The sequence below is a fragment of the Pholis gunnellus genome, assembly GCF_910591455.1.
Source record: "Pholis gunnellus genome assembly, chromosome: 15".
NCBI classification, from domain to species: Eukaryota; Metazoa; Chordata; class Actinopteri; order Perciformes; family Pholidae; genus Pholis; species Pholis gunnellus.
Genome location: NC_136542.1, coordinates 1 through 17,500, shown reverse-complemented (window position 1 = coordinate 17,500; position 17,500 = coordinate 1). Strand labels below are relative to the sequence as shown.

Sequence of the window (17,500 nt, the reverse complement as noted above, 5' to 3'; positions counted from 1 at the left end):
GCGGGACCACGTCGGGCTCCTTCAACATGTCCTACGGAGGGACCGGTCTGAGCCCGGCCCCGGTGGGGGGGATGGGTGGCCCGGCTCCGGCGGCCATGTCGGGTCTGGGTGGGGGTGTGGCCTCGATGGGCGGGACTCTGAGCCCGTCCGGCATGAGCTCGGTGTCGGCCCAGCAGGCCTCGATGGGCCTGAACCCCTACGGGGGAATGAGTCCCACCATGAGCCCCGGCATGACGTACGGTGGCGGCGGCGGCGGCGTTCTGAACCGAGGACGCGACAACAAGGCGTTCAGACGGAGCTACCCGCACGCCAAACCCCCCTACTCCTACATCTCCCTCATCACCATGGCCATCCAGCAGGCGCCCAGCAAGATGCTGACCCTGAGCGAGATCTACCAGTGGATCATGGACCTGTTCCCCTACTACCGGCAGAACCAGCAGCGCTGGCAGAACTCCATCCGGCACTCGCTGTCCTTCAACGACTGCTTCGTCAAGGTGTCGCGCTCGCCGGACAAACCGGGGAAGGGCTCGTACTGGACCCTGCACCCGGACTCCGGCAACATGTTCGAGAACGGCTGCTACCTGAGGCGCCAGAAGAGGTTCAAGTGCGAGAAGAAGACGATGCCGCCGCCGCCGAAGTCTGACAGCAGGAAGGAGCCTGGAGGAGGAGGAAGGTCTCCCTGTGGGGACCCCCTCAAACCTCCTGGACTCCTGGACTCCTCATCCCTGCCCTCCTCCAGCCAGGTGTCCTCGCCTCCCAGTGGTCTGGACCTGAAGGTGTCTGGCTCCCAGCTGCTGTCCTCCCTGTCGTTACCCCCCCACTCCATGGCGCACGAGTCCCAGCTGCACCTGAAAGGAGACCCCCACTACTCCTTCAACCACCCGTTCTCCATCAATAACTTAATGTCGTCCTCGGAGCAGCAACACAAACTGGACCTGAAGGCCTACGAGGCACTGCAGTACTCCTCCTACAGCGCCCCTGGTGGGGCGTCCGGCCTCGGAGGGAGGACCATGGACCACCTGGAGGCCTCCTACTACCAGGGGGTTTATCCAAGACCGCTCCTCAACACCTCCTAGTACCCTGCTGCTCCTGGACTCTGACTCTCTGCATGCAGCCGTTCCTGGACTTCCTGTCTAGACTGTGATGAGGCTGAACCGGATCGACTGACCTGAACTCCTGCACTGTGACTCAAAACCAGGACTCAAAGAGACGTGTTTAATGCTCAAAAACTGATCCCAGGTCTGAGTTCTCCTTTTACACACCAGGTCCCAAACAACCAGGAGGTCTTAAAGGTAGTCGGGACCCCCTGTTAAAAACATCTGGACCTAAATGAATACCCAGAAAACCGAACTGGTTTGTTTGTAAACCGGTTTACTGGGAATCCTTCAGCGGACCCTCAGGGGCCCTAAAAGCTGCAGCTTCACAATCAATAGTTTTTTGGGGCAAATTAGATTTAAAAAGGTAACGTGGGTCCCCAACCGGTGGATCCGGACCCCCCTACGAAGCAGTCTGTGTGGTCTTCTAATCTGAAGGAGCGGTTCATTTCTACACTGCGTTGGTTTTACTTTGGCGGGGATTTGCTGATGCTTCCTGTTTGTTCAGGTCATTTTAAAATCTTAATTAAATAAAAGAAGAATCAATTAAATTAAAACTAAGATTGTTTATTTATTTGTTACATTATTAACGTGCTGAGGGGCCTCTGAGGGCCTCTGAGGCCCCTCAGAGGCCCTCAGAGGCCCCTCAGAGGGCCCCGGGCCTCAGGTTGATGATTTTGATCAGAAATAAATATGACGAGATTAATTTCTCCCACGACCTCGTCTGCCTCTCCGCTGACCTCCCGAGGGGTCGCGACCCTCAGAGTGAGAAACCCCCACACAGATCAAAGGCTTCTGGTTTAAAGGGGAGCGGCTGTGTGTCGTCTGTATCCGGGCAGATTTCTGAACAAACCTCCGTTTGATCGTTTTAATCCATTGATCCAATTTAATTATTATTATTTATTATTAATATATATATACATATTATTATAATACTATTATTAATAATAATAACATTAAGATACAAACTGACCACACAACAGAGAGGATTATTATTATTATTATTATTATTATTGTTATTATTGTTATTATCTTTGTTTGGAGTCTCACTCTGTGTGTAAAAGGAGAATCACTTCCATCACTGATTATTGATTATTGATTGTTCTTCATGTGCATGAAGCGGGAGGTCTTCTTCCTCTTCCACTTCTTCTTCCTCCTCCTCTTCCTCTTCTTCCTCCTCTTCCTCCTCCTCTTCCTCCTCTTCTTCTTCCTCTTCTTCTTCCTCTTCCTCTTCCACTTCTTCTTCCTCCTCCTCTTCCTCTTCTTCTTCCTCTTCCTCTTCCACTTCCTCTTCTTCTTCTTCTTTTAAAACAGGAACAGGAAGGAGGAAGGTTTTGATGAAGACCTCCGGCTCGTCCTCGTTGTGTGTTTGTTGGTTTTGCTGCATGTTCTTCCTCCTCTTCCTCTTCCTCATGTTCTTAACTTATTCTGTCATTCTCAAATAAAACAATGAAACATTTATTGATTTGTTCTTTAATGTGAATGATTGATTGTCAAGCTTTATTAGTGATCAATAAATAATTGATCATCAGATCATCGTTAATAATTCATCGTTTATTTAGAGAAACGAGTTCTTCATCAAGTTCTTCATCAAGTTCTTCATCAACGTCTTTGTGATTTACAATCAAGTTGTTTTCTTTGTTTCCTATTTGTGTTCAGTTCTTCTAGTTTCCTATTTTCTCTCTCTGTCTCTCTCTGTCTCTCTCTCTCTCTCTCTCTGTCTCTCTCTCTCTCTCTCTCTCTCTCTCTCTCTCTCTCTCTCTCTCTCTCTCTCTCTGTCTCTCTCTGTCTCTCTCTCTCTCTCTCTCTCTGTCTCTCTCTCTCTCTCTCTCTCTCTCTCTCTCTCTCTCTCTCTCTGTCTCTCTCTCTCTCTCTCTCTCTCTCTCTGTCTCTCTCTCTCTCTCTCTCTCTCTCTCTCTCTCTCTCTCTCTCTCTCTCTCTCTCTCTCTCTCCCCCTGTCTCCCCTCAGCTGGTGAACATGATGAACCTCCTGCAGCCTCAAAGCATCTCTTTGTGGGCCGTAACCTCCGTGAACCTGAACACATCATGACAGATTTCACTTTGATCTGAAGCTTTTTCTTTTATTCTGTCCGCAGAGCCGCGAAATGTCTCTAATGATCCCATAATAACCCGATAATTACTCAATAACTAACCAATAACTAACCGATAATTACCCAATAACTAACCGATAATTACTCAATAACTAACCAATAACTAACCGATAATTACCCAATAACTAACCGATAATTACCCGATAATTACCCAATAACTAACCGATAATTACCCAATAACTAACCAATAATTACCCAATAACTAACCAATAATTACCCAATAACTAACCGATAATTACCCGATAATTACCCAATAATTACCCGATAACTAACCGATAATTACCCGATAATTACCCAATAATTACCCAATAACTAACCGATAATTACCCGATAATTACCCAATAATTACCCAATAACTAACCAATAATTACCCAATAACTAACCGATAATTACCCGATAATTACCCAATAATTACCCGATAACTAACCGATAATTACCCAATAACTAACCGATAATTACCCAATAATCCCCCGATACTTACCCGATAATCCCCCGATAATCACCCGGTAATCCTCCGATAATTTACAGATAATTACCCGATAATTAGCCGTTAATAACCCGATGATTACCTGATAATTACCCGATAATTACCTGCCAATATGATCCCATAACGGAGGCGACAACAACCGAAAACACGGATCCGAGGCCATGCGCATACAGGCCTCACGTATTAAAATATATACACATATTAGTGCTGGGCAAATTATCGCGTTAACACATTCATTAATTAACGGCGACAATTATTTTATCGTGTTGACGCAGTTTCTTTTTATTATTAAGCGACATTGTTAACACAAGAAACGGGCAGCGAGCGGTGAACAGCAGTTTCTTCCTTCTGCTGCTGCTCTTCCCCCACCGGGTGGACCGCCGGTCCGGGACCCCCGGTCCATCCGGTCTCACTCACACACACACCTGCAGCGATCGTCTCGTTTCAGGATCAAACGTGACGATCAAAATACATGTTGTCGTGTTTTTAAATGAACATATAAGCACGAGAGCACAAACTGCTCTTAACTCTTTGTTAGCTTAGCTTCCTCATGCTACACGTTACTGCCACGGTACAGACTACAGGTTCCATGCTTCCCCTACATTCCCCTGGGTCCTAAGTCCCTCCATGTACAGCTTCTTATCACCCTCTATGTACCAACGTACATTTATAACAAACACCACACATGTTACGCTAATCAGCGTAGCATAGCGTCTGACCAACATACCAACAAATAAATGATTAATTTAAATATTATTTTTAGAGTTTTTAAAGTGTTTAGTTTGTAATATGTATAATAATCATATAATTTAGTTATCACTACTGAGAGTTTAACAAACATAAAACATGACGTAGATAGGTTTCAGGTTTAAGATGTATATTTAAATTCATCTCTGACACACATGAAGATAAAGTTGTGAACACGCTGAATATCTATGATCAGAATCATTATAACTGTGTTATAACTGCTGCTGTGTGAAGAGAATCCTGCTGTTAACAAGAACCTGATGAGTTTAACGTGTTTAAACCAAATGTTGTTGACCTTTAGTTCATAGAGCAGCACTTTAACATACAAGAGCTCAACACACTACTTTAGATTCATTATGAACTTTGAGCACAACAATGAGATTAATCACAATAAAAACATGAAATCGTTGCCCAGCACTAATATATATATATATATATATATATATGTATATATATATATATATATACATATATATATATATGTATATATATATATATATATATATATACATATATATTAAAATGGTTGAATTATGATTCCAGATGATCAATTTATATGATAAATATTAAAAATCTCATTTTCAACCTGATTGTTGTTTCAAACAGGAAAACTATTTTTGTTTCTTCTTTAATCCAAAAGAAACAAAAACTAAAATATTTAGAATTTATTTTTGATGACTGATTTGAAAATATTTCGATAAACTTACATTTTATTTTGTTTGTTCTATTTTGGTTCTAACAAATGAAAACAACAACAAATAAAAACGCATAACATTTGAATTTTATTATTCAATTTAATTTGTATATTTAAGATAAGAGTCAAATAATATATAGATAATTAATTAATCCACATTTTTAAAAAGTAGAGATTTTCTTTCTATTAACTGATATTTAGAAAATGAAACTGAATTTATGTCAATGTGATGCGTTCACTGACACTAAAGCAGGTTATGTGTGTGTAATGTGTGTGTAATGTGTGTGTAATGTGTGTATAATGTGTGTGTAATGTGTGTGTAATGTGTGTATAATGTGTGTGTAATGTGTGTGTAATGTGTGTAATGTGTGTGTAATGTGTGTGTGTTTCACTGACGGTGACCTTCATAGTTGCAGAAACACAGAGAGGCTTTTATTTTGAAGGGTCAGTGAATAAAGTAAATAAACTTCAGTTTTTTGATTTAAATCACTTTCATCTTCCTGCAGATTTTAAATGTTAAAGAATCAAATTTAAATTTAAAGTAAAGTTTGAGACATTTAAAATGTAACACAAAGTGAAAACAATAATATTAATAATAACTTGTTTTCAATAGAACCGTTAAAATGTGCACAAACAAAATACGATAATAATTAAAAGATTAATATTATAACATTCATCACTTCAAATGATCAGAAACAGAAAGTTAAATATCCAAAACATTTAATAATAATAATAAAATATATAATTTGATCAATAAATACATATAAATATATCTTTAATTACTATGATCCACATGTATTATTAATGTGATTATTATTGTTGTTATTGTGCTGTTTTCATATTTCTGCTTTTTATTTTCACTCAAGAATCAAAATCACAGAAAAATAAATGTGGACAAAACAGAAAGTACTAATGTGTACTTTACTACTATAAAGAGTATTTCTTTATACTTTGACATGATTTTGATATACATATATTATATTATATTATATTATATTATATTTCATTTATATATAATTTAAAGATCTGCAGCAGCTGATTTCATATTTCCAGTAAATAGAAAAATGAGTCTGAAGTACATTTATGGTAATACTTCGAGGATCGTTGTATTTAACAGTGCGTGTACTTATATTTCAGTACAGTATCACATCGGATCACGGACTGAGGTAGACCAGGTCCCTGTGCCACCCAGTCCGCTGTAATACGAGCCATATGGTCCCGGCGGGGCCTCGGGCCCTCGGCCCCGGAGCTTTTCTCTCCACTCGAGCCTTATGGAGGGAAATGTCTCCCTTTCTTCCTCTCGCCTTTCATTCCCCCACTAGAAAGACTCGGACCGGGGCCCCGAGGCCCCCTGAGGCCCCGGGGCCACTCAGCCCTTTGGAGGGGGATTGGAATTAATTATCTCCAATAACACGATTGTGCTCGAGCAACGAAAAGAGCAAAGAAGAAATCCTCCAGAATAAGAGACAGAGAAGAAGAAAAGAGGACGATCAAAGGAGGCGGGGGGGGGGGGGGGGGGCGGGGCTTATTTACATATTTATGATTTCTACAATTTCATCAATTCAATAAAGTGCTGATGATTACATTCACAGGCTGCTTTTCTTTTTTTAATATATATAATTTATCTGATAAAAACACAAACTCGTCATTCAAACACCAGCGCTGGAGACCTGGTGAAGGCCTCCAGGGCTCCAGGCCTCCAGGACTCCAGGACTCCAGGCCTCCAGGCCTCCAGGCCTCCAGGGCTCCGGTGTGTAGAAGCTGAGCTGCAGCAGAGTCCGGCCCTGAGGTCACAGACACTCTGACCTCCTGCCTCCCTGTTCTCCACTCGGCTCCGTCTGTCTTCTCCTGTTAGATGTTGAGGAGCTGAGGTTCTGGGTTGTAAGATAACCTGGATGTCCAGTCCTTCAGGAGACAGGTGTTCATGCTCCTCACCTGTCCCTCAGACGCTGCAGGACTCCTTCAGGCTGAAACACGGGGAGGGATGCTACATGCTGTACGCTAGCACAGGTAGCATCAGCTGCTCTGAGTGAAGTTCTCTTTTCCTGTTTTCTTGAAGGCAGCTCCAGAGATGAAAACGCTTTCAGTAGAAAAACACGCTGATAAAACGGAGGCAGCCCACTTCACTAAACCACGAGAATCAATGAAAGCAGAGCAGCATCAGCCCGGGTCCTCTGCACGTCTCTCCACACTAAACCGTCCGGACTTGTGAGGAAGTTTTGCACAAACTGAAGTCTAAAAGTGTCCGTCCGGCTGGCCAGGTGGACGAGGTCCCTGTCCCCCCTCCTCTCTGGCTAAAAACAGCTCCCCCAGTGCAGACCCTCCCAAAATGAATCCACCATTCTCTTCTGTATGTGGGCTAGAAAGCCCGAGGGAGGGTCTAGACAGGTTAGACGGGGCCACAGTTAAACCAATACTCTACCTTTAAAAGACATGTGAGGGAGCAGCCATCTCCATCTTCTCTGTGACGCTCCCAGTTCTCCTGGACTATGTTCTGTTGTCCGAGACAGATTCCCAGGTACTTGAAGCCGTCTCTTTTCCAGACCAGGTTCTGGGGAAGAACTGGGAGGCCGTTCACCGACAGCGAGGGCTTCACTTTTCTACTTCAGTTCTCCTCCCGCCTGCACCTCCTCTACCTCCGCTGACTCCTGTGTTCCACTAACCTGCTCACTACGTCTGCTTTCACCCGTTCTCTTTCCTTCTCCTCCATCCTCACATCTCCCACCTCACCCAGAGCTTCTCCCTCACTGTCCCGGACAAACTCACTCACCCCGTGCACCTCCCTCATCCTCACCCCGTGCACCTCCCTCATCCTCACCCCGTGCACCTCCCTCATCCTCACCCCGTGCACCTCCCTCATCCTCACCCCGTGCACCTCCCTCATCCTCACCCCGTGCACCTCCCTCATCCTCACCCCGTGCACCTCCCTCATCCTCACCCCGTGCACCTCCCTCATCCTCACCCCGTGTAGGTCAGGCACAGCAGCGGCGCAGCCCGCGGAACTGCAATGGGCCGCTCAGATGCCGCAACCGGGCTCGCAGCAGGAGGTGTCTCGGCCGCGGCCCCGGAGCGAAACGTCAGATATTAAAGTGTGGTAGTTGAACGGCCCGATACTCAGTGTGTTGCTCATTTACTGTGATTCGAGGCTAACACACGTGAATATGCTGTATAGAAAGTGTTGATTCATAATTCTCGCGGTGCCCAGGTTACCTGAAGGCAACGTGGTTGAGGAAGTTCTTTGTTATGCTGTCACTCATGATGCCACGCCCCTCTCCGTTGATGCCACGCCCCTCTCCGTTGATGCCACGCCCCCCACGCTAGATCAGGGTCAAAAGTCTGAACTGAAAACAAGATCTGAAACTGAAAATATAAAATCTGAAACTGAAAAATATAAGACCTCAAATATCAAAATATATATGAAAAAAAAATCTAAATATTCAACCCAAAATTGTATTTTGAATACGTTGCTGTAGTTTTCAATGTTCAAGACCACAACTTGAACTTTCTTTGTTTCTACTGAACTAATCTTTTGACCTTTTGACCCTTAAAGAGAGAAACTCACAGCGTCACTGAAATAACTTGAAACTGACAAAAGTAATAATAAATACAAACTACTGAAAATTAACTCATGAAAATTGAATTGAAAGTTGAATTGTGGTTCAACAATCATTTAAAAAACAAACTAATGAAAACAAACTGGACTAAGCTGCTGGAACCTTAACTTCATATTGAGAACCTGTTGAGAACATCACGTGACGTCCAGCGGTCAGGAGGCTTCTGCAGCTCCAGCAGGTCTCCAGCTGTCTCAGGTCTGAAGGCTCCTCCAGACCTCCACACATGCTCAGGAGGATTCAGATCCGGCTCATCGAGGCCACTTCTATCGTGCCATGTTTTGCTCTGAGCCGTTCTTGGGTGTTCTGAGCTGTTTGGGTCGTTATCCTGTTGGAGGACTCGTGACCTGACAGAGGCCACGCCCACGTTACTCCTGCTTCGTTCACACTGAGCGTCACTACGCCGGAGTTTCAGAGCGCCGTAAACGGAGGAGTTTGAAAACGCTCCCGAGGTCGGATAACTTTGAAAACTCCGGCTCGTGTTTTCGTGTGTGTAGAAACGATGACGCCCACACCAGCGTTCACCACTCCATCGGTTCTTAGCAGTCATGAGGTCTCCTTCCCTGATTCGTCACATGTCTATCACGTGACCCGGAAGATCACAAACAGCAGCCTCGATACCAGGTTCATTCAACATGGACGACTGAGGTGCTGCTGGCCGTGTTGTCTTTACCAGCAGCTGTTGTTCAGTTAAAGTCTGCGTTATTACGGAGGAAGCAGCTGTTAATGGAGCGATCAGCAGTAAATGCTCTTCAGTAGACAGACTTCAGCCACCAGCAGAGCTACGAGTGAGAACACGTTCATGATCATTATCCAGTAAACGTTCACGTTCACGTGTTGATTTAAAGTGGATTTGATGAGAGACCTGCAGCGCTGTAACTAAGAGTTCATAGAGGAAGACTTTAGAGAAACACGACCTTTCATGATAAAGACTTTGTTACTCGTCCTATTTTGTTTAGCTAAGCAACCAATCTACTTCCTGTTCACACCGCCACGCGCACGCCCACCGTACGCTAATGTTCACGTGATGTCCGAAAACGATGCTGAAACTATATGTGTGTGCTATATATGAATATATATATATATATATATATATATATATATATATATATTCATATATATATATTCATATATATATATATATATATTCATATATATATATATATATATATATATTCATATATATATATATATATATATATATATATTCATATATATGTGTATTTTATTAATAGGAGTTCTTTCTCAGAAATAGAAAGAACACCTGGTAGCCAATCAGAGAGCAGAGTTTAGATACAAACATCAACACAAAGATGGTTCAGACTCATGAGATCACACACACACACACACACACACACACACACACACACACACACACACACACACACACACACACACACACACACACACACACACACACACACACACACACACACACACACACACACACACACACACACACACGCTCTCTCTCCCAGGTGGCGTCAGAAGTTGGAGCTCCAACAAACTGAGTCTTTCTTCAGAACAAGCAGATTAACGGCTGCAGGATTAAAAACAGAACACCCAAGTAGACCAGAGGGGTCCGCCACTACCACGGTAACCAGGCAGCAGGGGGGCAACACACACACACACACACACACACACACACACACATCAAGAAAAATAAAATCTGATGAAATGAAATCTTTTCTTCTTGAAATAACGTTGAGTTTACTTCACCTTAAAGTTAAAACTTTCTTTTGTTTCATTTATGTAACTGTGAAATATACTTTTCATCATCATCATCATCATCATCATCATCATCATCATCATCATCACTATTGTGAAGATTTATCTTCCTAAATTTAACTATTTTATTTTTCTAATTTTTAATTAACAGATTTTTAAGATAAAACTGTATGAACATGAAAACATTATTATTATTGACATCACCACTTCATTTATCACAGATTCTAAACAAATCAATTAGAGTGAGTGAGTGAGTGAGTGAGTGAGTGAGTGAGTGACTCACTCACTCACTCACTCCGTTCTGTGAAAGAAATGAGTTTCTACGAGCGTGTATGAAGGTTAGGACGACTGGACGATTCTTTCATTTCCGGTGAATGGGTTTGACCCTTGGGGGGGGGGGGGGGGCCACGGTTTTGGATTTTTAGTGGCTTAAAATTCTGAACGTACCACTAGACTCCGGACTTTCTTCCGCGTTCAAAGATGTGTCGTAGGCAACATCGGCCAATCACAGGCTGTGTGAGGTTCAATCGAAGTCTGTAAAACTGGAACTCAGAGGAGGATGAGCATGTTCTACAGGTTATTATCGGGCCCAGGCTCTCAACATGATGCCAATCTGCTGTATTAGATTGAACACTATTAGTGATAAAACAATAGTGTTCAATCTATCTAATAAATACAATAAAACAGCTGAAAGTGCTGCTTCCAAAATCAGAATTGACGTTGGCTGACCTGAACAAAGCCATCGATATCTCTGCTTCACTTTATCAAAGTCATTTCTTTAGAGACTACTGACGTGTGCTCTGACTTGTGAGGGTTGATTTGTAAAAAAGATATAAAATCAATAAAAAGTGCATTCTTTTCAGGTGAACCTGAACATTTTCTATTTGAGCTGTGTGTTATCTTCATTCAGCATTAACCAGTAACATATACACTGATATGTACACATATTAACAAATCTCACAAGTGTTAGTGTTATTATTCCATTAAAATTATTAAAATAGACCATGTGGTTAGAGAGATAAACGCTTTTGAGTATGGGTATGACCTAAAAATAGGGCTAGGGTCTAAGAGGATTTACTCACTTACACGCTTACACGCTTACACGCTTACACGCTTACACACTTACTCACTACACACTTACTCACTTACACACTTACTCACTTACTCACTTACACGCTTACACACTTACTCACTACACACTTACTCACTTACACACTTACTCACTTACTCACTTACACGCTTACACACTTACTCACTACACACTTACTCACTACACACTTACTCACTTACACACTTACACGCTTACACACTTACTCACTACACACTTACTCACTACACACTTACTCACTTACTCACTTACACGCTTACACACTTACTCACTACACACTTACTCACTTACTCACTACACACTTACTCACTTACTCACTTACACGCTTACACACTTACTCACTACACACTTACTCACTTACACACTTACTCACTTACACACTTACTCACTACACACTTACTCACTTACACACTTACTCACTTACACACTACACACTTACTCACTTACTCACTTACACGCTTACACACTTACTCACTACACACTTACTCACTTACACACTTACTCACTTACACACTTACTCACTACACACTTACTCACTTACACACTTACTCACTTACACACTTACTCACTTACACACTTACACGCTTACACACTTACTCACTACACACTTACTCACTTACACACTTACTCACTTACACACTTACACGCTTACACACTTACTCACTACACACTTACTCACTACACACTTACTCACTTACTCACTTACACGCTTACACACTTACTCACTACACACTTACTCACTTACTCACTTACACGCTTACACACTTACTCACTACACACTTACTCACTTACTCACTACACACTTACTCACTTACACACTTACTCACTTACTCACTTACACGCTTACACACTTACTCACTACACACTTACTCACTTACACACTTATTCACTTACACACTTACTCACTACACGCTTACACACTTACTCACTTACACGCTTACACACTTACTGCCTGAAATCTAGTTTGAATGTTGGTGTTTCTTCTTCTCTGGTTTCATGTTTTGTTCTTTCTGATCAGATTTGTTTCACAGCTGAAATCTTTCAGCTAACGAAGCTTCTTCGTTTTTCGTTAATCCGACAGTTTGACCGACTTGTTGGAAAATTGTCAAAGTTCAATTTTAATTAGAAGTTTTTAGGGAACAGGAAGTCAGAGCGGCTTCCTCACATTTGTCACAAAGATCCTCTGAAATTAATCTGAGTTTATGCTTGAAAGAAAGAATTTAAAAGAACCTTAAATCAACAGAAGAACTACGAGTTAGACTTCAATTAGAGAGGAGGAAGAGGAGGAAGAGGAGGAAGAGGAGGAAGAGATAGACAAACACATTCATTTATCTCTGTTATGTTTGTTTATCTTTACTTTTATTGTTTGAATTGTGCAAAATTAAATGAAAACATTAAAACATTCTTTATTGTTTTATTTTAAAGAATTATTCACAAATCTAAAAAATCAATTCAAATGTTAGAAATATGTCATGATTATAACTGAACACAAAGATGAACTAAAGAGTATTAATATTAATATTAATATTAATATTAATATTAATATTAATATTAATATTAATATTAATATATTGAAACAGTGATGATGATGAGCTGCTGGTACGTTTTACTAAAAACTCATCTGAGGAAAAGATCAGCTGACGGCTCGGAGACTTCCTGTTCCAACCTTCTTCCTCAAGACCTCAACCAGACGCTCCAACCTGAGGAAGAGGAGGAGGAGGATGAAGAAGAGGAGGAGAAAGAAGAGGAGGATGAAGAAGAGGAGGATGAAGAAGAGGAGGAGAAAGAAGAGGAGGAAGAAGAAGAGGACGTTGAACTGAAGACAAACACTTTAATGAACATTTACAGATGATCATCCTCAGTGAAATAGGCCAACCTCTCTCTCTCTCTCTCTCCCGCTCTCTGTCTCTCTCTCTCTCTCTCTCTCTCCTCTCTCTCTCTCTCTCTCTCTCTCTCTGTCTCTCTCTCTCCTCTCTCTCTCTCTCTCTCTCTCTCTGTCTCTCTTTCTGTCTCTCTGTCTCTCTTTCTGTCTCTCTCTCTCTCCCTCTCTCTGTCTCTCTCCTTCTCTCTCTCTCTCTCTCCTCTCTCTCTCTCTCTCTCTCTCTCTCTCTCTCTCCCTCTCTCTGTCTCTCTCTCTCTCCCTCTCTCTGTCTCTCTCCTTCTCTCTCTCTCTCTCTCCTCTCTCTCCCTCTCTCTCTCTCTCTCTCTCTCTGTCTCTCTTTCTGTCTCTCTCTCTTTCTGTCTCTCCCTCTCCCTCCCTCTCTCTCTCTCTCTCTCCCTCCCTCTCTCCCTCCCTCTCTCCCTCCCTCTCTCCCTCTCTCTCCCTCTCAAACTAAATTAAACTTCTCCTCTCTAATAACTCCCCCATAGAGCAAACATTCCTCCCTAACTCCTCAGACCCCCCCGCTGGCAGAGAGCCTCAGGTTTGAGCCCAGGAGGACGACTTAATCTTCTTCATGATGAGTCTCATCCCTCCATCTTCAGCGTGATGAGAGGAGAACGTCGTCCCGTTCCAGCTCAGATATGAAGGATTAATTCTGCAGCACAACGTCCGCTGAATATGAATCATCACCACAAATCTCTTTAGTCCCACACGCTGAACAGGTCTGTGAACACACCGCAGAGCCTGGTGACAGGAAACACCTCGGATACTGGTCTCTGGTCTACTGGTCTCTGTGGTCTGGAACCAGCTCACCTGGTGACCAGTAAACAGGTGACACACACCACACACACACACACACACACACACACACACACACACACACACACACACACACACACACACACACACACACACACACACACACACACACACACACACACACACGTTGAGTCGTACCTGCAGACTCTCTCGCTGGCCTCTTGCTCCGCCTCCTGACAGCGTTGGAGCTCCGCCTCCATACTCTGCTTCTCCTGCGACAGCTGCTGCACCTGGACCAGCAGGGGCGGAGCCTGAGGGGGCGGGGCCTGAGAGACGACGTCACTGGGCAACAAGGGACGAGGAGTCATGAGGAGGTCCTGAGAGCTGAGAGGTGGAGAGGAGAGGAGAGAGGAGAGGAGAGGAGAGGAGAGGAGGAGAGAGGAGAGGAGAGGAGGAGAGAGGAGAGGAGGAGAGGAGGAGAGAGGAGAGGAGAGGAGAGGAGAAGAGGAGAGAGGAGAGGAGAGGAGAAGAGGAGAGAGGAGAGGAGAGGAGGAGAGGAGGAGAGAGGAGAGGAGAGGAGGAGAGAGGAGAGAAGAGGAGGAGAGGAGAGGAGAGGAGGAGAGGAGGAGAGAGGAGAGGAGGAGAGGAGAGGGAGAGGAGGAGAGGAGGAGAGAGGAGAGGAGAGGAGGAGAGAGGAGAGGAGCAGAGGAGAGAGGAGAGGAGAGGAGGAGAGGAGGAGAGAGGAGAGGAGGAGAGGAGAGGAGAGGAGGAGGAGGAGGAGGAGAGGAGGAGGAGAGAGGAGAGGAGAGGAGAGAGGAGAGGAGAGGAGGAGAGAGGAGAGGAGAGAGGAGAGGAGAGGAGGAGAGAGGAGAGAGGAGGAGGAGGGGGAGGAGGAGAGGAGAGGCGAGGCGGAGCGGCGAGGGCGCTGCGGCGGCGCGGGGCGCTGGCTTCCGTTCTAGCTCTGCTCTCCGTCCCGCTCTAGTTCCGTTAAACCTGGTTTACCAGGATCTGATTGACTGGATCCAGACCCCCCGGTCTGAAGCTGACCTGTGATTGGCTCGTAGCACCTGTAGCTCCATGTCCGGCCGCCGTTGTTCCTCCAGAACGTCTCTTTGTCTCTGAAGCCTCAGCAGCTCCGTCTGATTGGATAAAAAACACATCAATCAGATTAACCTTCTGACAGTCAACTCGTTTAAATCATGAATGATGGTGATGACGATGATGGTGATGATGATGATGATGATGATGATGATGATGATGGTGATGATGGTGATGATGATGATGATGACGACGATGATGATGATGATGGTGATGATGATGATGATGATGGTGATGATGATGATGATGATGATGATGACGACGATGATGATGATGATGGTGATGGTGATGATGATGATGATGATGACGATGATGATGATGATGATGATGATGATGATGATGATGATGATGATGATGGTGATGACGATGATGGTGATGACGATGATGATGATGATGATGGTGATGACGATGATGGTGATGATGATGATGATGATGGTGATGATGGTGATGATGATGATGATGACGACGATGATGATGATGATGATGATGACGATGATGATGATGATGATGATGATGATGATGATGATGATGGTGATGATGATGATGGTGATGATGGACAATGTTTGCTGTCGTTCTCAGCAAACATCTCATCAGTTACACCTCCTGCAGATTCCTGCTCTACAACATCAGGAGGATTCTCCTCTTCCTCACTGAGGAGACGGAGCAGGTCCTCATCCAGGCTCTGGTCATCTCCCTCCTGGTCTACTGCAGCTCTCTACTTGCCGGAGCTCCGGCGTCGGTCATCAGACCTCTGGAGCTCGTCCAGAAAGCTGCAGCTCGTCTGATGTTCAATCGCCCCAAGTTCTCCCACAACCTCCCTTCTCCGTGCTCTACACTGGCTCCCTGTAAGAGCTCTCATCCAGGTTCAGACTCTGGTGCTAGTCTACAGGTTCAGACTCTGGTGCTAGCCTACAGGTTCAGACTCTGGTGCTAGCCTACAGGTTCAGACTCTGGTGCTAGCCTACAGGTTCAGACTCTGGTGCTAGCCTACAGGTTCAGACTCTGGTGCTAGTCTACAGGTTCAGACTCTGGTGCTAGTCTACAGGTTCAGACTCTGGTGCTAGTCTACAGGTTCAGACTCTGGTGCTAGCCTACAGGTTCAGACTCTGGTGCTAGCCTACAGGTTCAGACTCTGGTGCTAGCCTACAGGTTCAGACTCTGGTGCTAGCCTACAGGTTCAGACTCTGGTGCTAGTCTACAGGTTCAGACTCTGGTGCTAGCCTACAGGTTCAGACTCTGGTGCTAGCCTACAGGTTCAGACTCTGGTGCTAGCCTACAGGTTCAGGACTCTGGTGCTAGCCTACAGGGCAGTGAAAGGAACAGCTCCTTCCTGTCTCCAGGCCATGGTCTAGCCCTACACCCCCCCCGACCACTCGCTCTGCTGCCTCGGGGCGATCGGCTTCCCCCCGTCGCTCAGAGGTCCCTGTGGCCGATGGACCCGGTCTCTGTTCTCTGTCCTGGCCCCACGATGGTGGAATGAACTCCCCACTGACGTCAGGACAGCAGAGTCGCTGCCCATCTTCCATCAGGCTGAAGACTCACCTCTTCATGAAGCTCTACCCTGAGCCTTCCTCTCAGCACTGGTTGTGTTCATGCTAGTGTGTTTCTGTACGTCTGCTCTGGTTTCTGCTCTGAGATGTTTAAAGGAGATGAACTCATGACTTCTGGTGACGAGTAGTTCTGTTGAACACTATGTTGAACACACTGACTGTAGGTCTCTTTGGATGACAGCGTCTGCTGAATGACTGTGATGATGATGATGGTGATGTTATCATTAAGTCATATTAGAAGTGTGTGTGCAGTTTTACTGCTTCATCTTGATCCCAGTGAGTCTGTTTAAATAAAGGATTAATTAACTAATTGACTCATTAGCAAACAACACTCTTCATAACGAGCACATCAGAGGCTCCAGGTGCATTGTGGGAATGAAAAGAGCTCAGTCTAGTAGAAGAATGATGTTGTGTGTGTGAGAGAGTATATAATATATAAATACTATAATATATACTGTATAAACATATACAGGAATTAAGAGGAGGTGAAAGGAGTCAGGACCTCCTCTAACCAATTACCTCCTCATCTCCTACCTTCTCTCACCCCCTCCACCTCCTCCTCCTCCTCCTCCTCTCACTTCCTTCCTACCTCCCCCCTTCCTCCTCTTCCTCCTCCTCTTCTTCCTCTCCC

The 17,500-nt window shown here is 44.4% G+C and overlaps 2 protein-coding genes across 2 annotated transcripts in view; one reads left to right on the top strand and one right to left on the bottom strand.

The window, feature by feature from the left end:
- Positions 1–1,076, top strand: part of foxa1 (forkhead box A1) — a gene marked incomplete at both ends in the record, with an annotated part of 3,179 nt that extends 2,103 nt beyond the window's left edge. The window contains one exon of the mRNA XM_079174797.1: positions 1–1,076. This exon is cut by the window's left edge and continues 76 nt beyond it. Within this exon, the coding sequence (XP_079030923.1) occupies positions 1–1,076 (1,076 nt within the window).
- An 11,855-nt stretch (positions 1,077–12,931) lies between these two features.
- mipol1 (mirror-image polydactyly 1) lies at positions 12,932–15,402 on the bottom strand. Its single transcript, XM_079174802.1, has 3 exons — positions 15,269–15,402; positions 14,420–14,605; positions 12,932–13,280 (listed from the first exon to the last, which is right to left on the bottom strand). Exons 1-3 carry the CDS (start codon positions 15,379–15,381, stop codon positions 13,214–13,216), a joined length of 366 nt encoding a protein of 121 aa, XP_079030928.1. The 5' UTR covers positions 15,382–15,402; the 3' UTR covers positions 12,932–13,213.
- Between the last annotated feature and the right edge of the window lie 2,098 nt (positions 15,403–17,500).